General features: G+C 41.4%; 1 protein-coding gene across 3 annotated transcripts in view; it reads left to right on the top strand.

Annotated features, from left to right (window-relative positions):
- The first annotated feature begins 7,043 nt into the window (after positions 1 to 7,043).
- LOC131684027 (sorting nexin-13-like) overlaps positions 7,044 to 23,742 on the top strand; it is a 29,021-nt gene continuing 12,322 nt past the window's right edge. The window contains exons 1-5 of one of the 3 annotated variants that reach the window (XM_058966496.1): positions 7,044 to 7,341; positions 7,402 to 7,508; positions 8,091 to 8,630; positions 22,389 to 23,090; positions 23,155 to 23,691. In XM_058966496.1, coding sequence (XP_058822479.1) covers positions 7,229 to 7,341; positions 7,402 to 7,508; positions 8,091 to 8,630; positions 22,389 to 23,090; positions 23,155 to 23,691 — 1,999 coding nt within the window. In that variant the 5' untranslated portion in view covers positions 7,044 to 7,228. The remainder of the gene's footprint in view (positions 7,342 to 7,401; positions 7,509 to 8,090; positions 8,631 to 22,388; positions 23,091 to 23,154; positions 23,692 to 23,742) is intronic. The other 2 variants (XM_058966497.1, XM_058966498.1) reach the window with 2 other exon arrangements.

Below are 23,742 nucleotides of genomic sequence, written 5' to 3' on the forward strand. Positions count from 1 at the left end.
CCCTTTAAGGTATCGAAGAATCCTCTTCAACCCAATCCAGTGTTCCTCACTTGGACAGCTCTGAAATTGACTCAAAATATTTACAGCAATTGTTATATCAGGTCTAGACATCAGGGATAAATACTGCAAACAACCCAGAAGTTCCTTATACGGTTCATTAGTTAAGTTTCCTGATTTCACCCATTTACAATTTGCATCCATAGGGGTGGCAACTGGTTTACAATCTGTCATTCCAAATCTGTTCAATATTTTGGCAATGTAAGTCGATTGAAATAATTCTAATGATCCCTTTTCAATATTTCGTGTACATTCCAGCCCTAAGAAAGTTTTCAACTGTCCCAAATCCTTCATTTTAAATATTTTAGAAAGATTGTTTTTAATCCAATGGACATTCTCGGTATTACATCCAAAAATAAGAATATCGTCAACGTATAATACAATGAATAACCCTTTTTCAAAACAAGCATACAGGCAAGTATCACTGTTCAGCTGTTTGAAACCCAACTTAGAAATAGTTTCAGTGAAATGATGATTCCAACTTCTACCCGCTTGTTTTAAACCATACAAACTCTTGTTTAGTTTGCAAATTCTTGTATTTTCATTCTTGGTTCGAGGTAAATTCATAAATATTTCTTCTTCCAAATTCCCATATAGGAAGGCAGTTTTTACGTCCATTTGATGAATTAACCACTTTTTCTTCACAGCAATTGCCAGCATAGTCCTAACCGTGGTCATTTTCGCAACTGGCGCAAAGGTTTCCGAATAATCTAACCCTGGCCTCTGTGAGCAACCTTTGGCAACAAGTCGAGCTTTGTACCGTGGTAAACCACCTTCATTTTTGATGCCGAACACCCACATGGAATTGATAGTTTTTCTTCCCTTAGGAAGCCCACTAACCAATGTCCACGTGTTGTTATCATCCAAAGCCATAAGCTCTTCATTCATTGCTTGTTCCCACTTGTGCCAATCGTCGCGTTGCATTAATTCATCAATTCGTTGTGGTACCTCTTCAGAATTATGAGACATAACAAAACTAGTTTCAAAATTATTCAGCCATGCTGGAGTTCTCGTGTTTCTTTGACTTCGGCGTCTCTCATCAATAGCTATATCTTCGAGGTCATTAGAAACATTCTCGGTGTCCACAAATTCATCTTCACTATCAGAAGCATTAGCTGATTCAATCTGAGGGTCTATTAATTCTTGTTCATTTTCTATTTCGCATTCTGTTAAAATTTCTTTCTCGTGAAATTCAACTTGCTTGCGTTCCTCGTCAATAAAACTTCGGAAATAGAAATTATTTTCATCGAATTTTACGTCTCGTGAAATTATTATTTTCCCTTCGTCTTCGTCCCATAGTCTATATCCATTTGGTGCGTACCCAACCATAGTAAGAACTTTACTTCGTTTGTCTAATTTCGTCCGATGTTCTTTATTAACGTGTGCATAAGCTAAACAACCAAATACTTTGAGCTTACTTACATCGGGCTTACTTCCAAACCACATTTCATACGGTGTTTTCAACACCTTCAACGCACTTGTTGGACTACGATTTAGTGTATAGCATGAAGCATATAATGCTTCCCCCCACAAACTCATTGGTGCATTACTTTCATGTAAAATGGTTCTTACTTTTTCCATTAGGCTTCGGTTCATTCTCTCGCTTACCCCATTTTGTTGAGGTGTATACGGAGCGGTAGGTATCATTTGTATTCCTCTTCCTCGACAGAAGGCCAAAAATTCTTTACCATAATACTCGCCTCCGTTATCAGACCTCAGTTTAGAAATACGAAGAGAGAAATGAGAATTAGCAATAGCCTCAAATTCTTTAAATTTTTCAAGAACTTCACTTTTTTGACTCAACAAGTAGACCATGACAAAATGTGTGAAATCATCTGTGAAAGTAACAAAATACCTGTAACCATCATGTGTCACTTCAGGCAATTTACCACAAACATCGGAATGAACTAGTTCTAATGGCCTTGATGATCGTATTCTTGGATCAATGTTAAATTTTTCTCGCGTTTGTTTCCCAAAAATGCATGAATTGCATCCAAACGGGCTCGCAATCATGGAAGATGGTACTAGATTCAACCTCTCAACCATATTGTCTCTTACCAGTCTGGATAAACTTTGCATTCCCAAGTGTCCAAAACGAGCATGCCATAATTCAGTTTCATTCAATCCTTTACCTGTTAATGCTTTACCAATATTTTGAACTAAAAACAGTTCCAAAATATAGAGACCATTTACCTTTTTACCTGTGATAATAACATGACCTGTCTCATCAAGTATTTCCACCATATCATTCCTGAAAACAACTGATTTTCCAGTAGATTCAATACGAGAAACTGATAGGAGATTTGAGCTTAATTCCGGAATGAAAAGCACGTCGTAAATATCAACCTTACGCATTTTATTGGTCCTCAAACAACAGTTTCCCTGTCTCTTACCAATGATACCGGTACCAGTTTTAGCGGTATCAATTTTTAGTTCCTGGCAGTCCCACATCTCGTTGAACGCTCTTATGTCTTTAAACATATGTTGAGTAGCGCCGGAATCCATCACCACTGGAATAAACGTTGTCGATTGAACGGGAAATTTTCGTGAGTCCATACAGAAAACTCGAGAGTCCTGCACAAAATCGTCGTTCAGCCTTTTTAATGGCACTCGTACCATGAAGCTACCATTCTGACGTGTGACTAACGCTACATCCCGATGCTTTCCATCCGCGTGCATCTCTACCTGAGGCTTATCCTGCTGCTTTTTATTCCTCCACTGTCGACAAAAACGTTGTTTGTGGCCTGGCTTACCACAATGGAAGCAAACAAGTTGTTTCTTCTGTGGTTTTTGCGTTGGCTGCTTGCCGTTCCCAACCATCGCCACTTGTCGATCGAAATTTTGTCCGCTCGCACCAGAATTCTCCGCGTCCAGAAAAATGCGTCTTATCTGATCAAGCGACATCTTCTCTATGTCGTCCTTTCTCACAACCGACAACGCTCCGAGAATATGTTGATATCTCTCCGGTATGGCAACCAGTAGTGTATTTAACTGCTCAATACTGGTAACAGTTTCTCCCATACACTCAAGTTGTCGAACAATCTCTTCGTGAGAAGCAAAAAGCTCTTTGAGAGATTTAAATCTCTGCGTCTTGAGCGTGTACAATCTTGTTCGCAGCCCAAGCATGGCTACCGCACCTTGCTTCTGGTAAACTTGATCCAACCGAGTCATGATTTCTCTTGCATATTTACAATGCAGCACATGCCCCATCGGTTCATCATCTAGTGCCAGCCAAAGCTCATTAACAGCAGCGTCGTCATCTTTCAGACGTTTTGCCAGTTTCTCTTTCCTTTCAGCTTCCTGTTCGGCTGAAGCCCCTACTGCCGCTTCAAAATATTCTTCTTCCTCGGGAGTTTTCTCGAGGGCATGCAACAAACCTTCATGCTTGAAGTGTTGCTCCATCCTCTTTCGCCAAAGAGGGAAAGATTTTTCGTCTCCTTTGAATACCGGAACGATTACTCTTTTCAATCGGTTGTCCATAATTGAAGATATGTCAATACCTGGAAACCTTACAAATGTTAGAAATTAAATAATTTCCCCTTCTTTCAACATAGAGCACTAGCTGTGTAGACAATATTCGGAGCTTTGCCCCACAGACAAAACAGATCTCTGTCTGAGCAAATGCAACGAAAAGTCACTCCACAAAAAGCCTCTGAACCCAACAAAAATAATCGAGAATAATTGTTCCGCAGAAAGGGTGGTCTCCGCCTGAACAATTCTCAATTCTTCCAAAGCAATTATCTGTTAGGACAATTTACTCTGGGCCCATAACCTGTTAGCAGAGTGTAGTTGTGTGAGAAAACCGGGTAGGGTCTTCACCACACTTCAACGAACCTGTAAAAGGGTTTTCTTTCATAAATCATAAATAATACCGCAACCCAGAAACAGTTCAAATAATATGCCTTTCGCATTCTTTATTTGACCATTCTTTAGTATCGGTATGATCGACTCAAAGTACCTTCGAGTTTAGAGTTACATTACATTGTATGAGTCGCCTATGTCTTTATTCTACTCCCTAGTTCGACAGCGATGGATACTCATCACTTTACTACCTTCCCTACTCAGAGCGTCGGCATCGTCCGAACTAATGGCTAAAGCTTTCTCTCTCGCAATATTGCTCTCTTGTGGTATCCCGAGTGTACAGGTGTACAGAATAAACATAGTAATGATGAATTGATATTACATACCGAAAATTGATTTTCCAACAAGATGTCTATTCGTGCTAAATTCTACCAGGTAGGGATTGCCATGATCTTTGCACGGTTTATTTCCGAGGTATGTCAGAGTTTTGCTCGGTTCCTGTCACAATTTGCCAGAAAACGCGAGCGAAAAAAATTGGTGCCTGGGTTAAAGAGACTGGAATAACAAATAAACGCCATGTTTCGTTTGGAATTCCAATTTAACTGTCAATGTCATTCCAAACGAACAAGAGTTTTTTCAATCGTAAATATTTAGCATTATGTGGTATTGTTATGTTAAAATTACTAAATATTTTAAAGATAAAAGTTATATTCTCAAACCAAATTTGTTACAATTCCATCGTGTTTAGAAACGCTAAATAGAAAATGGCATGGTTTGATGGGAGGACGAAATCCAGCATGAGAGTAACGAATACCAAATGATGCATACATTTAAACATTTCGTTCCTTTTTGGTCTAAATCAGCCGAACAAAGCAAAGCTCTTTTGTTTCCAGCAAACTGACAAGACAGGAACATATGTATAAGACTTCAACCACACGTCTTTTTGTTGCGGATCCGCCTGCTATCGAAAAAAAAACGCAACTGTTCTTGGCCTAATGTGGTTTTGCTGCTGCAAAATACCATTCCTGCGGATATACTACATACTATGTTTTAGCTGGTCGAGAAACGAAGCAGACCAGAAGTCGCAGCAGATTTTTATTTTGGCTAGAAGAAACGAATGGAGTAACAACAAACAAGTTTTGTGAGGCTTGCACATTTGCAGTGTTGCTTGTGACCAATAGCTTGGTTGCAAGTTGAATTGTTTTCACTGAATTAATATGGCGTCTCTTTGTTATTCTAGTCTCTTTAGTTATATCCCCCGCCAGTAATTAGAGCGAGTAGAGCGCGTCGAAAAGCTAGTAGTGAATCAGTGGGACGCCAGGAAACCGGAAGCTACGCTCCACCCGGAATCGTGGGAGACCTCAGCAACTAGACTAGAACGAGTAGATCCGAACGAAGCGGGTAGCTTAAAACTTACGAAAACGAACATCGAAGTAGGGACAAATCTACCGCCGGAGAATTAACAGTAAGGTAGATTTATCGCCGAGGACTATCCGACTATATCGTGCCAAAAATGAGAGCTAATTGTCTCGCTAAACAGACACCGATACCGGGAGAAATTCCGCCACCAGGGATTTTTTGACACACTGAAGCAAGAGCTAAATGGCGACGTAATAGATGGAGACGGAAAGCAGGAGGACAGTCGAGAGTTAAATGGCTGAAAAGTCGAGCCATTTCATGGATTAAGTAAGTCTCCGAGGTAGCTTCAGAAAGAGATACGTCGAAAGCACGACGGGATCCCCTCCCAGTAACTAAAGGAAGAATCAAAGCAAAACTAAAACCACAGATAACAGACGTTTAGGCTCGATTTGAATCGTGCGTAAATACCCGCTACTGAAATTCCGAATAAATCAGACATCTGGAACACGTTTGGCAAACGTTTGTAGATGGCGCAGTGATTGATACAATGCAGTCAGAGTGTAGCTGTCAAACACGTGTAGTAAACAGTTCGACAGATGGCAATAGTGAAACACGGATTTCCAACGTTTATCAATTTGAAAGTTTACACAGGTTTTTGAAGAAATTTTGTTCTAGCCTAAACGTCTGTTTTCTGTGCTAAAACGTGTTGTGAGACACCTGTCTGTCAGGCCTGCAATTACAAAAAGGATGATGGGTTAATTTTTATAAAGGAAGTGAATTTCTAAACGATATTCTTACAGGGAAATACAAATTATTTTGATATGGAATATAAAAGTGATGGTAAGAAATAACTTTTACTTTATTGCGCAATTTGGTGAAGTTATAGTTCATGAAGTTTTGAAGTATTGCAAAACCTACTCTGAATTATAAAAGGTTTTCGCAACATGGATATCAGAAGTCTCCTCTTTGGTCATATTTTGGTCTTCAATGAAATGTTCCTCAATCGTTTGATTTTCGACATCTATTGGTTTGAACATTTTTAAATAATTTGACCAAAAAGAACAGGCGACCTACCGTTACGAAATTTTTCACTTTTTTAATAATTCTAACTCTATAAACAAATAGCTGTTAAGAAAGAAAATCGAGGGGTGTCCAAAATAAGTTGATATCAATTTTTTAAGACATATTGTGGACACCATTTATTTAAGATTTTTTAGATAAAACATTACGAAGAAACCTTTTCAAACACGTAACATGCATAATACCAAATTTAAATCCAATTTGAACATGTATCATTTCCACCGGTTCCTCTCGGCTATCGTTGAAACATGAAACGTTTTCGGTGATATTTTTGAAAACTGTGGATTCTGTTTAATTTTAAACAATTAGACATGAACTAATGATATTGAAACTTATAAGACAACCCAAGGAATGTATATGCTGCATCAAACCACAAAAATACAGAAAAACTTGGCAAAATATGTAGGGGTCCAAATTAGGTTGGTTACCCAACCTAACATCAACCGGTTTTTGCAATGCAAAATGTTTCGTTTTCCTCACGAAACAATTCGGTACCGTTTTTTTCACGGGATTCGAAAGGCTTATAGTTTGGAAATAGTTCAAAAGGTTTCTGGAATCGTTTTTATTTATACGGTTACCCTATTGTTCAAAAATGTTATTTTTAATGATGCCAGATAGATTATAATGATGCAGTTCTAAACATTTGACCTTCGCTGTACACAGCTGATCCGCTTCGTATCGTTTTTACAGTGGGGTCGAGTGTGTCTGCCAAACTGGCAACACATACTTGACAGTGACAGCTTGTCGTTTCAGGTCGTTTCGTAAAACAGTAAAAAGTTTAATGTTTTTGCAAAAACTAGGAGTGTTGGCTTGTTTATGTACAGAAAAATTGCGTTTTTCGTGCTAAATCGTGTAGATAGTAGTTCTATGATGATGGAGACAAATGTTTAGGCGGTGAGCTAGGAAATTCCCAATAAATTCCAGCGATACGATGGAGTTCAAGTACGCCAGCTGGATACTGCTGAGTGTGGGTGTTTTCATCAACATTTTCGGCTTGTTTTGGTTCATTGTCGCCGTGCTCGGTCTGGTCAGCTTCCTGGTTGGGTAAGGCGGAATTAATTGACCATAGAATTTTTTTAGCTCGATTTACCCGCAAACTTTCAGCTTTCTGACTGTCCTCTATCTCCAACATGGCAATCTGGACAAATTTCTCGATAGCGGATTGCTTGAAAATCCACTGGATGAACCGAAAACGCTTGGACTGAGTATTGGTGAGTTGGGCAGTAGCGCATATTTTGAAAATTTCTTGCTTATCCATGTTGCTTCTGCATGCCTTCATAAGTTTTGTTTCGTTTCGTGGCAAACTATCGTACAAAGTGTAAAACCGTAGCGATGTTTTGTTCTGCTGTTCTGTTTGCAAAAGTGATTTGAAATTGGTTTGTATGTATTGGTATTATTTCCGTTTGTTGATACAGCTGATACTCAATTTTTTGAACACAGCTTGCTGTGCCAGGTTCTATATCTATTGTGGGCTAGGTGCAGTGAAGTATTTGCATGAATTTATCAGTAGTAAATTGGGCTAAATTGGTAATTTGGCACTAATAATTTAATGTGAAATTTAGTTTTCATCAAAATCTATTCTATTTAGTATTATACCAAAATTCCGAGGAGATAATTTTCTGCTTCAGTGTCGATGTCCCTATGTTATTATGTTCGCTTAATATATTTACCACTGCAATTAATTTAAACGTGTTTCTGTTTTGAGTTATTTCTCGCAAGTTGACCAACCTTTCTGAGAAATAATGTCTCTCTTACTCATATACCAATACAAAATTATTTGCGCTTGTTTCCAGTTTGTGAACAGAAGCCCAGTAATATGTTACTAATTTCACCCAACATAAAAGTTCAAACCGAATCATCTCGAAAGTCAAAACTAAACTCTGTCAATTCTGAGCAGGGCAAACGACGAAACCTGCTAGATGCGGGGATTGAATTGCTATTTAAGAAACGAACCTGCGATAACACCGGCATTGCTTCCGGAGTATCCGGAAATAGCGGTGCTGGTGACAGTAGTGTAGGTGACGGTAGTAGTATAACTAAACCATTCCAGTCTGGCTTGATCACCGACCATCTCATGCACAAGGGTCATCTGCATTTCCACCCAAAAGAACAAACCATTCTAGATAACACAAGAAAACCACCGGCCACCACTAAGAGCTTGAGACAGTTTGGAAAACAACCGTCTCCGACAGTGGAGGACAAAACAGTATCGACTCGGTGGAGACCGTTCGAAGGCATAAAAATTCACACCGATAAAGGAAGAACGATTCAATTGGACCAGCAGATAGCGAGTCAGGATGGATCAGCCAGTCGGCAACATCGGAGAAAGGAAGGTAAGTTTATGTTGAAGTTTTGAAAAATGTTTCATCTTGTTTGGGGTATAGAAGTATTACATAGAGTTTTAATAAGCAAGTGGAAAGATTCTCCTAATGGTTTGAGACAGTTGGTAGTCAGCAAGAATAGATGCTACATTAGGTATAGAATTGTTCACCCTTCTTATTTATGTCGTTTATGCTTGAGATTGAGGCCTGAAACTTGAGGCCTATTTTTTCGAATTTGCACTAGTAAACGTCTTTCTTCAAATACATTTGGTCAAACCCTCGAACCCAACCTGATTTGCAATAGACATAAAGGTTTGGCACAGTTTTCAGACGCCTCAAGCGCTTCTACAGCAGTTCGGCAGGTTTCAGCCTCAGGCAAAAACGACTTCAGTTTATGATCATGTCAACAAAAAATTTAGCATACAGTCACACTTTCATCATTGGTGGTTTTCACTATGTTCATATGTTGCTTTCGCTGCTTTAATCGTCAAATGCTAAATTGCAATTATCTTGGGTGTAAAAAGGTACCACGTGACATATCGATATCACATGTCGACAGTATTTTTTTTCTCATGTGTCTTGGAGTTGGTGCGCTCTATCCAGGTGATGTAGTGCGGTAACTAGAAGTTGTCTTATGACTTTTAAAGAAGTGTCTCGATAACTGGTAGACGAAACCAACCGTTGCTCAATTGATTTTGCTCGTACATCGCCAGCTTTACATTTGACAATAATTACCGACTTAGACGCCATTCTTGAAAAATAACGGAAATGATGTGATTATTATTATATTTATTAGGGCTTTAACCACTAAGGGTCATTCGCCTTGAAAAAAAGAGAGTCGTTACATTGCATTTAACGAAGTTGGTTGTTGAGTTCTTTTCTTAGATAATGCGCTCCGGAGCAATTGCACGCAAACAGGGTCCTGAAAGAATCTCCCAAGTACCCAGTCCAGGTGCGGAGGAAAGCCCGCTGAACGATGGTGGTAGATGGGTTGGTAGATTGTAGTTGAAAGGACCGCGGAAGAACCTCCCCAGCACCCGATGGTGGTAGGTAGGATGTTTGAGACCAGCACGGTTGCGCTCCGCTTAGATCGCTTCCAAAATATTAGCATCCTTAGTAATTCTCTTCCTGTGCTGTGTCGGTCGCTAATATGTCCCGAATCGAGGAGGGCATGTTATGGAGACGCCGCAAGTCATCGAGCTCCCGAGAGTTTCGGAGTAGGTGCTCTACCGTGAGTATTGTATTGCAAGTCGGACACATTGGAAGGTTGAGTCGGGTGATTGTGTGGGTATGGGTGATCTTCGTGTGTCTTACCCTCAGGCTCGAGGGTGCTATTTGTTCTCTTCGGTTTTCGATAATATGCCCGAAGACTTTTGCTTTGAATGCCCTAATAATGTCGAATGGTGAGACATCTTTAGAAAAAAGAGCGCGTTTATGGCGGCCGAGCGCAGCAAAACCGTCAGCCTGCTCATTACCGCGGACTCCATTGTGCGAGAGGGAATTGAAGAAAATCACTACAGGTGTATCTTCAGGTTTCTTTAATAATGACAGGGGCGATGGCAGCTGCTTCTGCGGAAAAAATGAGCAAACAGAGGGTAGACGACGAGCTCTCACATGCGGATCACGACCTCGCTCAGTGTCGAAACGTCAGTGTAAATATGCAGATGATTAGTGTATTTGCGGTCGACCATTTGGAGGAAGTTAGCTATAACAGTACTGGGAGGGTCATCTCCTCTGGTGGATACAGTCAGACTGCTGTCTAAGTTTAGGTCACGCTCGTGTCCATGACTAGCTGTAGCAAGTGACATTCATCACCAGATTTTTTTTTTCTAAGAAGCCTACGGCTCGTTTCAAGACGGTTACCGTCAGTGTCCATCCGCAGGGAAGTACGTCGGTCTCAACGCATGCGGCTTCCGCGGGGATGCTGGGCAGTAGATTCGAAGTTGCTCCATGATATAGCGATGCCATGATATCTACTAAGTCCTCCAAATTGTGACTGGTTATCTCGAGGCCGTAGAACAGGCGACGATGGATGAGGACGTGGCTGATGTTGAGTGCGGTTCGCCTATTCTACTTCGGGTGACACGAGCTGATGGTACGGATAAGTCTCTTTCTATTTTCGCAGTCCTGTTTCAGCTGTCGGAAGTGCGGAAGAAAAATCATATTCCGGTTGACAGTCACACTAAGGATTTTGGGCTCTTTTTGGAATGGAATTGCGGTGGCTACATGATGGGAATAGCAACAGTATCCAATATCGTATTTTGGGGCCGAGATACGGAAACCGACTTAGTCGGCCCATCGGTCGACACCATTACCGGCTGCCTGTAGCTGCAGTCTTGTATGACCAAGGATTTTTCCGGTAGCTATAAGTATTATATCGTCGGCGCAGACAAACACGTATATACCTCTCGGGAGCGTGGCGTAAAGGGAGTTCATGCTTCATGAAACAGGTTCGACTGATTTCCTCCAGCGCCCACCCTGAAACGTCGGTCACTGAAGTACAGCTTGATCACGCAGCCAAGGTTTCCGCGAACAGCCCGTTGATGCAGCTAGCGAAGTATTCCTTCACGCCGTACCGTGTTGTGGACCTTGCCGAGATTTAGAATGGCCATGTCTGCATGCCAGTCGTTAGCTATGACGTCACTTACTATTTCACCGAGGCAGCCTAAATGAATTCATGTGCCGAGTTCCTTATGGAATGCGAACTGTCGATGGTCGACGAGAAGATCTTGTTCCTCGAGCAGGGTTATCAGGCGTCTGTCTACCATTATTTCTATCGTTTTCCCAAGATTATTAATGCTTGGGATGTCATTGGGGCTCCTGGTTGCCTCGCATTTCTTCAGAAGGGGAAGCAAGAAAGCGGTTCTCCAGCTGTCTAGGAAGGTCCCGCCTTCTCGTATCCTGTAGAATCCGCCTAGGAGTGCTCGCTTGCCAACCGTGGGTAAATGTCGTAACATATTTAGCCAACGTTGTCGAGTCACGCGGCATTGCCCTTTGCAATACTACGAGCAGTGGCTGGCACCACTCCAAAGAAAGGTTTGTTGTAATCCTGGCTAGCATTTGGTATGAATGTTGCAGAAATCGCTCTTCGTCTTCGTCCTCTTCGTTTTGAGGAAGGCAGGTGGGAGCGAGGAATTCTCAGAAGGAAGGGCAAAGTGTTGACCGATTGCATTAGCAATTTTAGAGGGCTGAACTGTAGTGGTACTGTTGACCAATATAGCGAAACCGTTTGGCCTTCTTTTTCCGCTTAGAGCATTAACCTTTCGCAGATTCGCAGTAGACGAATAGGAGCTGATCCCATCCAGGAAGGTGGCCTTTTTGGCCTGGTTTGGTTCCTGAGGCCTCAAAAACCCGTTGAACTCTCATTTCATTGATGATGGTCAAGGGGGATATTTTTGAGAACTTTTCATTGATCTTGGATTGCCCTAGCTACTTCTGGGTTCCACCAACGAACCGGTCGGTTTGGTGGTGCTCCGCTGGTTTAGGAAATACATGGTTTTGCAACCTGTGTCATGATCTCTGCAATCTGCTCTGGCAAATAGTCGTGGTATCGATAGAGGGTTATTTTCGTAGGTAGGTCACTCCGCCCAATCATTGAGCGGCGAGGTGACCCGCCTACGCAACGTCGAGGGGTGCATCCGATCATGGGAGACTACAATAGGGAAGCGATCGCTGTTTCCAGTGTTGGCGAGAGCCGACCATCCGCAGGCTCCAGCGATGAATCTGTGACATACGGCTAAATCTAAAGCGGATGTGGTTCGACCTTGGAGAAAGGTCACACCGCCGTCATTAAGCATCACCGCATTGCTGTCTTCGATAGCCTCGATAATGGCATTATCGCGAAGGTAACACCTTCTTGAGCCACACGCTGTGTCATGGGCGTTGAAGTCACCCATTAATAGGACGGGGGGGGGGGGGGGTGTAGTTGCTTGAAGAGATTCCGCAATTTATTTCCTACATCTACACTGGCTTCCTGAAGGATGTAAATAGACGCTACTGTACAACTTATAGGAAAGTTGATTTTTCTTCCCACTACAATGAGGTCGGTATCAAATTACACCGACTCTGACGGCAGCTCAGTTGTGGTTCCTACGCCGACCGTATCGTAGAGGTTCGACCGTTTAGCTGATTACCAAGTGTAACGGTGGCTGAATCAAGGGGATCCGTGTCGCCCTTTATGTCTATCTGTTGGATGGCAAGGCAGACGGGGGCGCAGAGCAGGCAATGATGTGTTGGAGGTCTCCTAAGTTTGCTCTCAAGCTGTTGGTGTTCCATTGGATGGTCAGTGTGTAGTTTGGTCAGTCGGGTAGTGAGGTTGGACTGTGGCTGGAGCTATACTTGGTCGGACTGCTGCCGAATACCATTTGGAAAAGTCTTGTGGAAGTCAGTAGGACAAATGAAGCTGTGTCCGCGGGTGTGCGCTCAGAGGGTCTTTAGTCTCTTGCTGGTGTTTCTGTATAAAAGGTAGAGAAGGCAGCAGTTCGGTTCAGGTGGGCTCTGAGGATATGTGGACTTGCCCGGGAGGGCCCGAGCTTCCCGTGCCGGCAACCGGTGTAGAACTCATCAGATGTCTGCGGCACTTCCCGAATCGGGGTGACACGAGGAAGCAGGCTTTTTTGATACACGGTGAGCAGCTGATGGTTTCTTCGTAGGCTCTAAGATTTGACGTTGGTGTGGCTGGTTTTGTATCGAAGGATCCTGAAGGAAGGTACAATGCGATAGAGGATTCCGATCGGATTACAGGATTGGTGTAGCTACTAGCTTTACCTGAAAAGACCACGGGTTTCCCGCGCCGTCAATAACCGAGGGGGAATCATCGGATGTCTCCGGTACTTCCCGAGTCGGGGCAATGTGAGGAAGCGGGCAAAAAGCATGGTGAGCAGGATTTGTTAAGTTGATTTGGGATTGACGATCTGATTACGTGGTTGGTAGAACTTACCCGGGAAAGCTCCGCGTTTCCCCGCGCCGGCAACCGTCAGGGACTCATAGAGTATTTCCGGGGAAGACACGGAAAATCTTCTATCTTCTTTCATGTACGGTACGCAGGTTTTTTTGTTAGTGCTGTCTTATTGTGATTTCGTGTGCACGGATTCTGCAGATGCGGTGTAGTTGTAGTGTTTTTCAGCGTTCGTGTCACTGCTCCTGTAGCGAAACCGAAATAGATGCCAGGAGCAACTGGCGACCGGGCTTAGATTGCGGGGCCGACTGTTGGTGTGGCTATCGTCTCAGGCACGTAGCCAGAGGGGGGGCTAGGGGGCTAAAGCCCCCCCCGAAACTTTTCAAAAATAAATTTAAGAAGCAATATGTTTTTCGGTAACTCGTAAAAAAATTGTATCTTGTTTGGTTTCAACAAATTAATGGGAGAATGGTGAGGAAGATTGCTATTTCGAGCCACCGAAGACATCGGTCACGATATCTACTCAGTATGCCGAGTCTGATAACACACTTCCTTTCATATTGTGTGACTCGTCGGAAGAACAAAAGAAACTGTTACTTTAATTCTTTTTTTTTATAATTGATAAATTTATTTAGGCCCAAATGCGGTAGCTCGACGAGGCCGATTGTTTGTTTTTTTACAATGAATAAAAAAAAACAGCTACATTAAATTTTTGGTCTCGTTCAGGCGCAGCTTTCTGCTGCGTGTTGAGATCCTTTTTCTAGGTGGCGAAATATTGCCAATGTTGTCCACTGCAAGTTGAGGTTTATTTCGTTTGTCTTCTTTCGCGTTATCGTTCACGTCCATGTCCTCATCCGTACTACTTTCCTGCTGCTCGCAGTCGGATGTTCCAGTTTGCGTTTTACTCTTAAGGGTCGTTTTATTATGTTCGTTATCGGCATTCGTTTCGTTGTTGTTGTTGCTGGTTGTTGGTTTTGCAGCTGTTAGTGGTTTAGCGTAAGATGGTTCTGGGCTGATTTCAGTTGGATTGGTTAAGTTTTCCTTAACAGTTTCTACGCAAGGTTTTCCGAGGTGCAGCTTCTTCGTGCAGAACTGGCACGTAGGAATTTGCCCTGGGTACGTGACTAGCGATGTTTGATGAATGAGAACATCGTCACTTCCTAACGCTGTGACGGTTATGTATGAGGGAATTGGCTTGGTCACACGCATTCTCACCACACGAACACCGTTAGGGATGCCCGGGAAAAAATTCTTCCAAGTCTCATGTGTAACGGAGTCTACTTCTCCGTATTTTTGCAAGCATTTTTTAATCGCGCCGTCAGGGGTACGCGTAGCCAAATCATGGACACGAACTTCTACAGCGCCGTTCTCGATGTATACGGGAATGCTATATTTAACATTGCCGCATTCGGCGGTGTGCTGCATGTTGTTTCGCGAGGCGAATGACTCAGCTTGGTTAATGTTATTGAACGAAATCAGCACGCAATGTTTAATATGATGCATTTGTAGGGTTTTCACTTCAGCCAGATTGAGTTTCATCTGCACTTTTAATAACTGTTCCACTTCCCGAATGGCTGGTCTTACGGGGCATTTCGAAAAATCAACAGCAACACAGTTCGGCCGTATCTGGGTTGCTTTTTGCTGGGCACCGTCACTCATCACTAAATCGCACAGTAGGTATAGGCTATTGTTATATGGACTGCTTGTGTGATAGGCACCGATTGATTTGATTGACCGTTTCACTTGCGCGGGACGATTTTTTGCTCCTGCTCAGGGCGAGATGTGAAGACAAACTGATGACTTTAATTCATGCTGGGGTAATCCGTCGGATGATTGAATCGTAAAAGCAAGAAGTGGTGCTCCAGCCAAACGTGGAGGCTATAGACTTCTGGAATTTTTGCATAACCGAATTTCATGATGGGAAATATTTGCTGAAGGTGAAAATAGAGGTTATGCTTACGAACATCGCCTTTAACGAGTTCTACCTTGTCAGGCATTCAGTACTTATGTTACTCAACAAATTAGCCTAGGCGAAACCAGTCATTTTGCAACTTGTAACACGTGGTTGATTCTCATATATATGGATGATGAGAAAATCAATGTTCGGCTACAAGATCTGATACCTCTTACTTGAACCGCGGGCGAGCGACCAGGAGGTTAAAGCCCCAATAAACAAGCTTAACTTCTTTGAACCGTGGCCATTAAAAGATTCCTGTCACATTTGGAAAAAATGTAATTTATTATAAAGGACACATCTAGGAATTAGACGGGTAGGGTCAGCTAGGATTTCGTCCTAGCTGACCCTGCACGCACAAAACACAATGCGATAATATAATCATATACGTTACATCTTTGCACATCCATAGTCTCCAATACGATTACCTGAAAAACAAACAATTGCCAAATTTGTGGCTGCTGTTCATATAATATTGACGGCAAAAACTGCCTCTAGTATCTCAAAATTAACAGTCAGCATCATCATTGAGGAAGTCGACACTTGTGGCCCGTAAGGGGACAAAACAAAAATGAAATCAGATATTCGCGAACTGCCATGTCCATGGCAGTTACCACGATAATAATACGGAAGTGTACAAGATAGATATGAACGACCACCAAGACGCGGTTGGTTATGAAAAATATTTCTCAATCAGTAAACAGGTCAATCGCACGAGATCTGTTGGACAACCATTAGCGTTTTATCATTTTCATTGTTTACATCGTGGAAATATATTAAAGACTCAAGGCTTCATTTAGCTAATGCATTGAACCGACTCAAGTAAACGAATTGTATAATAAAAAAATAGAAGTTTCATAGAAAACTGAGTACAAAAACTGTCCCAAAATTAACATTTATCGCTAGTAATGGTATCTAACAATACTCATTTTATGCTAGATATAATAGATTAGAGCAATGTGCGCTTAATATAAACGTCAAGCATCTTCCAAACTGTTTTCTTACATTCTTTAGCTAAAAATAATTGACACGTATTTTTTGGTTTGGCTAAATATTATATTTTTTTCAAGTTATTCGCTTTTGAACTTTTGAAGTCTATAAAATAGAATATTTTTCAATCACTGATAACTCGGAAACGACTCGATATATGGAAAAAAATTTGAAATAAAAAAGTTGCGTTTTCAAATAAGCTTACCAAAAAAAAATCACAATTTTTTTGTTATATAACTTATGAAATTTGCAATTACTTGAAACAAATTGAATTTTTTTAAGGCTGGACCAAATTTTTTATTTATTATTTTCTTTAAGTATTAAAATCGTGTTAAAAAGATTGTGTAAAAATTTGGCAGTGGAATTCTTTGCGAGATATTACAATTATAAACATAAAACATGGCAATTTTACACTAAACGCCCAGCGAAAGGCCTGTTATAACTGAAATGTCTCGTAACACTTCGAGTTCCATTCTGAATTTTTCACATAATCTTCTTAATATAGTTATGTAATCAAAATAAATTTGATTTTGGGGGACTTTAGAAAATATTTGCTTTTAACATGAGAATACCCCCAAAAAAGTCTTAAATTTGCAGAATGCGAGTCATTCCACGATTTACAACTATAATTTTAGTTCCCTTCAATTTTTTTGCACTCTTTAGCTGAAAATTATAGACACGATTTTTTTACTTTGGCTGAATTTGATTTTTTTTTCAAGTTATGAGTTTTTGAACTTTATAAAGTACTAGCTAATACCCATCGCACGTTGATGCGACTTTCAACGAAATAGGAGGAAACCATAATTTGTTCCGAAGCGCCTTCTTGTAGGCAGATAATCCCCACCAATAGCACACAAACACGCTCCATAACAAATTCCTACTATACATAAATTTTTACGGCAATTGGTTAAGCCGTTTGGGAGTCCATAAATCACATACATACAAATATCGACTTTTAATAATATAGTGATTTTTTAAAGTTTTATAAATTTAATAGAATTGGACATTTTTCATTCCCTCATAACTGAGAAACTATTAGATTTCTGGAAAAAAGCATTAAATAATAAAAGCTGCGTTTTCGGAAGATCTCGGCGGATTTTTTTTGTAATATTTGTTTTTGTTAAATAATTGATGTATTATGCAAATATTAGTAACAAATTTTTTTTCAGGGTGGAGCCAAAAAAATCTTTTTAGCTTTTTCAAATAATTTATAATTATATCGAGAAGATTGTTTACAAATTTCAGAACGAAATTCGAAGTATTTTACGAGATATTTCAATTACAATAGGCCTATCACTAGGCGTTTGGTGTAAAATTGCCTTGTTTTAAGTTTATAATTGTAATATCTCGCAAAGTATTTTGATATCCACTCCCAAATTTTTGCACAATTATTTTAACATGATTTTTAATATTTAAAGAAAATAATAAGTAAAAAATTGGTCCAACTTTAAAAAATTCAATTTGTTTCAAACAATTGCAAATTTCATAAGTTATATAACAAAAAGAAATTGCTATTTTTTTCAGTGAGCTCATTGAGTACACAACTTTTTTATTTAATATTTTTTTCCATATATCGAATCGTTTCCGAGCTAGGGGCAGATCACTCGAAGAATGTATAACAAATTTGCATCAAATTAGAAAAAATGCATTTAATTTCCATTTTTGCATCAGCTTTGCACTCCCTCGCAGAAAAGTTTGTTTAACAAACGTACTACGCGATCCACTTTGTCCGACGTTTTGTTAAATGTAGGGCTAGTTTTTCTGTAGGGTTTTGACGTCTTACACGCAACGCAAACAACATTGCACGCAACGCAAAAACATTGCACGCGACGAAAAATACATTATGAATTTCTATTTTGATGGAAATAAATGCATTTAATTTCGCTGATTTTTAAAAATGCATCACAAGTGATCTGCCCCTAGTTTCCGAGTTATAAGTGATTGAAAAATGTTCAATGTTATAAACTTCAAAAGTTCAAAAACTAATAACTTGAAAAAAAATCATATTCAGCCAAAATAAAAAATACGTGTCAATTACTTTAACTAATGAATGCAAGAAAAATAATTGGAAGGAATTCAAATTTTGATTGTAAATCAGACGTGGAATGACCCATATATTTTGATCCTATTGATCACCAAAGATCCTCCTTCCTAACTGGGGTATGCCAAAAAATTATGTTAGCATGATGCATTAGAACTGGTAATAGTTACAGGACGCCAGATCAAGAAAATAGAAGTTGAACCATCTACAATTCGTTTGCTAAATCAGAAGATTTTGTGCAAATTTCGACATTCTCTTCGATCGAACATTTTATGGATATTTTTCTACTCATTTCGATTTAGCGTCATCTACACCTTTTAAACGTGTAGCTTAGAACACCTTGCGTTTTCCAGCACCGTCAAGGATTGTCATATTCGGTTAGCGCATAAATACTGAGAACTCTAGAATATCCATTGTTGCAACGAGAGTAAATTGTAACTTGTAAATAAAAATAAATAATAAAAATCAAATTAAACATCAATAATTCGTTGATGTACTATAGCCTTTCTTGTGACAAAGAACATGGATTGTCTTAGATTTGGCTTTGTTTTCATTAAGAACTTTTCAAAATTTCGTTTAGTTTCTAGTGACAATATGAAGTAATTAGAACTAAAAGCTTTATGCAGGGGCGGGTAAAGCGTAGTTGGTAAATTGATTACCTTTTACGCAGCTCATCACGGTTCGTTCATCAATCCCGCACATGTAGGGTTAGAAATTTTTCTAAAGAAATTTTCTAACCCAAAAAGAGGCGAATAACCATAAGGTTAAAACATGTATAATCGAAATAAAAAAGCTTTATACAATAATTTTTTAAGCCCCTCCCGAAATAAACTCCTGGCTACGGGCCTGTATCGTCTGGTCGATTGGGTATCGATCTTTCGGTGTTAGGTTGGTTATTTGCTCTTAACAACAGGTCGGGCGAGGTATTGTTCTGTGTTTCGATGGCTGACGACAGAGTGCCGGCTGATGGGCATCAGCTGAAAATTTTTTGGGGAGGGTATTGAATGTTGTTTTCCGACTGCTGGGTTGAGTGTTGTTGAGTTTATTCAGAGAAAAGATTCGACTAGTCAACGTCCGGTGAAGGTTCTTGGCATAGCGTGTTAAGTGATGCTGTTGAGCTGGAGCTAGAACAGGACATGGTAGAGTTCATGACCAGCGAAAGCAGTGTTATGTCTGGGGTACGTTTGAAGTTGGGGCTTCTGGGCAATCAGTGCCTGTTTTCCTAGCGCCTTTCTCTCCGACGGCTAGATCTCCTAAGCTGCGGTTTGTTGGACAGACCAACGGAGGCTACGGTTATGGGGGCTGGTTCGATGAACTTTCCTTCCTTGGGTTTTGTTTCTCGTAGGAGCAGTTTCGTCGGAGGGAGTGTTCTTCCAGGAGTGGACAGATGGTTTTTGGTGGAGCTCTGTGATGGCATTACGCAATTTGGCTATTTCTGCCGTGGCCGCTGCCAGCTGTTTTTGCTGTTTGGCACAGTGTTCTTTTAGATAATTAATTGTCCGATCTTTGAATTTCTCTTGGGCCATGCTTTCCTTTAGGGTTGCCAATTCTTTTTGTAGATGGGCTATTGCTGTGTCCTGTTCGTCATCCTTGATGTTTCCTTCGGCCTTGCTGCCGTTTATTTACTAGAGCTCTTTCCTCTATGAAGTCAAGTTTTTGTAGATTCTAATCTTAGTAATCTGTTCCTCCTCGACAAAATTGAGAAGCTTCCTGCACTGGCTCATGCGTCCTTTTCCGCAGTTGATGCAGAGGTTAGGTTTGCTGCAGGGATTTTCCTTAGATGTCTCATGTTGTTGGTTGCAGTTCAAACAGGCGGCGGATTCGGGGCACAAACGGCTGCCGTGTCCGAAGCGACCACACTTGAAGCACATCATCGGCAGTGGATAATACGCAGCGGGCCGATAAACACATTTTCCGGCTTACCATCAAGCATTTTCGTTATACGTAGAAAATTCGTAACCCCCTGAGCCTTGAACTCTTCCAGGAATTTGGCTTCTTAGGTGCCTTGATGTCGTAGATGATGGCCTGTACTATGTTGAGGGCTGGATGGAAGATAACCTCCACTTTTTTGACCGCCTATAAGCTGGTCCGAGTTCTGAAGAGACATGAAGGCTTTCTTCGATCGGGTTCTAAGCACATATTTGGATCCCCTTACTTCCTTTGTTGCGCTCACCAGGTTTCTTGGGTCGATTCCTAGCACTGCCTGTACCGATTCCATAATTAGGAGGGTATCAGCTGGGAGGCAATGTTCCTCGTTTTCTGACTCGTTGACGGCACGCACATCGGCTGGTCTATTGCGTCCCCGGAAATCATGTAGCCTTGAACTTGTGTTCATTGCCAGTTAGCCAATCTTTAGTCGGTTGGGTTCATCACGAAACTCTCGTACAGGTCACTTCACACGCACACATCGATTCGACTCGGGTTCGCTGCTTCACACGCGTACAGATCGCCGACAGTCGGCAAGGGAGGCGCAAGTTTTTCACAAGGTTTGAAAATTCGAGTTGGTAGAGACGCAAATTTAGTGGAGACGCAAAGTCCTTCTATAGGAAGGTCTAAGCATGCGTAAAAACGAAAATTGCCTCTGTGCTCGTATGTGTGACAGTTTCTATGGCCGAATGGTAGCGTCTACGTCATCAATACCACGTTTTATAGGTTGTCTCTGTTCACCTTGTTTCGAGGGACTTTGATGGAGGCGCAGTCGCGTGTAACGATTCTAAATTTAAAATTTTGGTGGATGCGCGAGTTATGAGTCTGCGCTCCTGTTACCTGTTAAAATTTTCAACGCTCAATTTTCTCGTGGAAAATCCGTAGTGTGCGTCGAATGTTACTGATTTGGGTTGGGAATGGCCCTTTGGTAGCTCCGCTGGCCCTCGGACTGGGGCAAACCCGTCGGAAAGCGAATTGCGATGTACTTGATTTTCGCACTACTGAACTGGTGAATGAACACTGCACTCGCGTAAGCTACCGCCGAGGTATCGAGATACTACAGAGATTAGTGTCGAATGACAGAGGCCAAGATCGAGAGAAATATCCTGGTGGCGTAGACCGAGCTCTTGGTTTTCAGGCGATCACGGGCCAGAATGAAAAAGATAAACTCAACCGATCACTCCAATCACTCGGAGTGATCGGTTGAGTTATTCTGAGAAATTATGTCAGAGAGTATACACGTAATATATAAACATCAATTTATCGCATTATTTTTAGAAAAAAAGCAATATGTCTAAAAGACCAAATCCAGATCAATTTGCTCCAATCAATTTCTGAGCTTGAGCTTGAGCTTGTGCGACCACCCCTGGCTGCCACTCCGTTGTCGATCGGGACTAGCTGAAGTTGCACAGGGAATCAGTAGATAATTATGCTTGGAATTAGCGAAACATCTTTCAATGTGCAACTCCTGGTAATCCCGAAGTATTTCTGATCAATACCGGCGCCGACCAGGTATCACGGGAGGAGGATATTTTTGTTAGTAGAGTATAGAAGTTGGATATACTTCTTCTTTACCGACGCCAGAGAGGTGATCCTACCACTTGGATTAGATATCGATCCATCAATTTCATGGACCGGGGACCAACGGCTTTACTTCCCTTCCGAAGGAAGACGTGAACCACAGATTTATTCACCTCAGAAAAATCTCAACGACCTCGGCTGGAATTGAACCCAGGCCAACTGGAATGAGTAGCGGTCACGCTAACCACTCAACCACCGGCGCCGTCAATTTGCTCCAATCAATTTCTGATGGAAAAACTCGTTTCTATTGTCAAGGTTCAGGCAGGGCAAGTTATAAATCGAACGATGCTATACCTAGTATTAGGTATAAACTTGTTCACCTTCACATGCTATCCCATCTATTTTCACTGCCCATCTAATGTCTCCAACTCTCCCCTACAGTCGGTGCTATCCAGATAGGCGAAGAAGTGACGCCCGGATCATCTTCCCCATCACCCCTAGCGTCATTCAAATCGTACATAACTCATCCCGACACCCTTCTGCACCGGGACTCACCACCAGGTTCACCGAAAAAGAAGAAAATTCTCAGCGGCAACAAAGCCGTCGATAAGCTTATTCACACCATCGTAGATTACGTTATAAGAGATTTCATCGATTCGTGGTACACTGTCGTTTCGGACAGCCACGAATTCAGCGATACCAACATTCGCACCAGCGTCGAAACGCTAATCCTAAAGGTGTGTCAGCGTATCAAAACCGCCGAGCTGCTTCCACTGATGACCACTAAGCTGATAGATGACTTGGCTCGGCACACACGCTTCTATCGATTAGCTACTCAGGACGTGAGTAACAGTTCCAAACAACCCAACGCAAACGACCAGAAGCGATTGAAAATCCACGAGAAACTATCACCTCAGAAGAAAAACCATCGAGGTAACGGCCACCGGAGAAATAAAAGTGAAACAGATCTAACGTGGCATTTGGGAAATGCGGCTCTGCAGAAAAATGTGGCCAATTCGAAGTTCTACGCAGTACAAGCGGATGAACAGTCGCTTGTAGATCCCGAAATTATGCTGTTGAATTCGTTCTTCGGATTCTGCGACGACTACAAAAAAGAGTGCATGGATGAGGATGCAATGCTAGGTAGAATAATAATTTCCTAAATATTCAAAAGAAAATCATTCAAACCTTTTTCGATTATTTCCAGAATATTTCATTCGCATCTCCGAAACAGTATTATATTTCACCCTTCCTGCCGAAGATTTCAACTGCCTAACGTTGCGAACGCTGCTCTGCAACATTCTGGCTAATAGTATCCTAAAAACGGTAATAGGGACACTAGCGGATCCGGACTTTATTAACCTGCAAATTGCGAAGCACTTTACGAAAGAGCTACCGAGTGGGGAGTTTCTTCTGAAGATGATACGACAGTCGAATGACTTGTCGGAATTACGTGCCTGTCGGCAGCTGATCACCAAAGAAATGGATGCCAAACATAAAGACTCCAGTTTCACTGCAGAGCTGGCCAGTTTAAAATATACGCAAAAGTTGATCGATTTGAGAATTAGTCATCTGCAGAACAATAAGAACGATTTGGGCAGAAGTGAAAAGGATTCGGTTTCCAATTTGCCACTGCTTAGTCTGGATGACATTCTGCGGAAGGAGTTGGCCGTTTCGTTCTATCTGGATTATCTTAGTGTGCTGAATTTGCAGAAATATGTTATCTTTTATTTAACTGCTCAAGGTAGGCATAGTTCTCATTTGAGTGTGACGCCTGAATCAGGATGACTTTTAT

Source organism: Topomyia yanbarensis, chromosome 2 (genome assembly GCF_030247195.1).
Source record: "Topomyia yanbarensis strain Yona2022 chromosome 2, ASM3024719v1, whole genome shotgun sequence".
Lineage (NCBI taxonomy): Eukaryota > Metazoa > Arthropoda > Insecta > Diptera > Culicidae > Topomyia > Topomyia yanbarensis.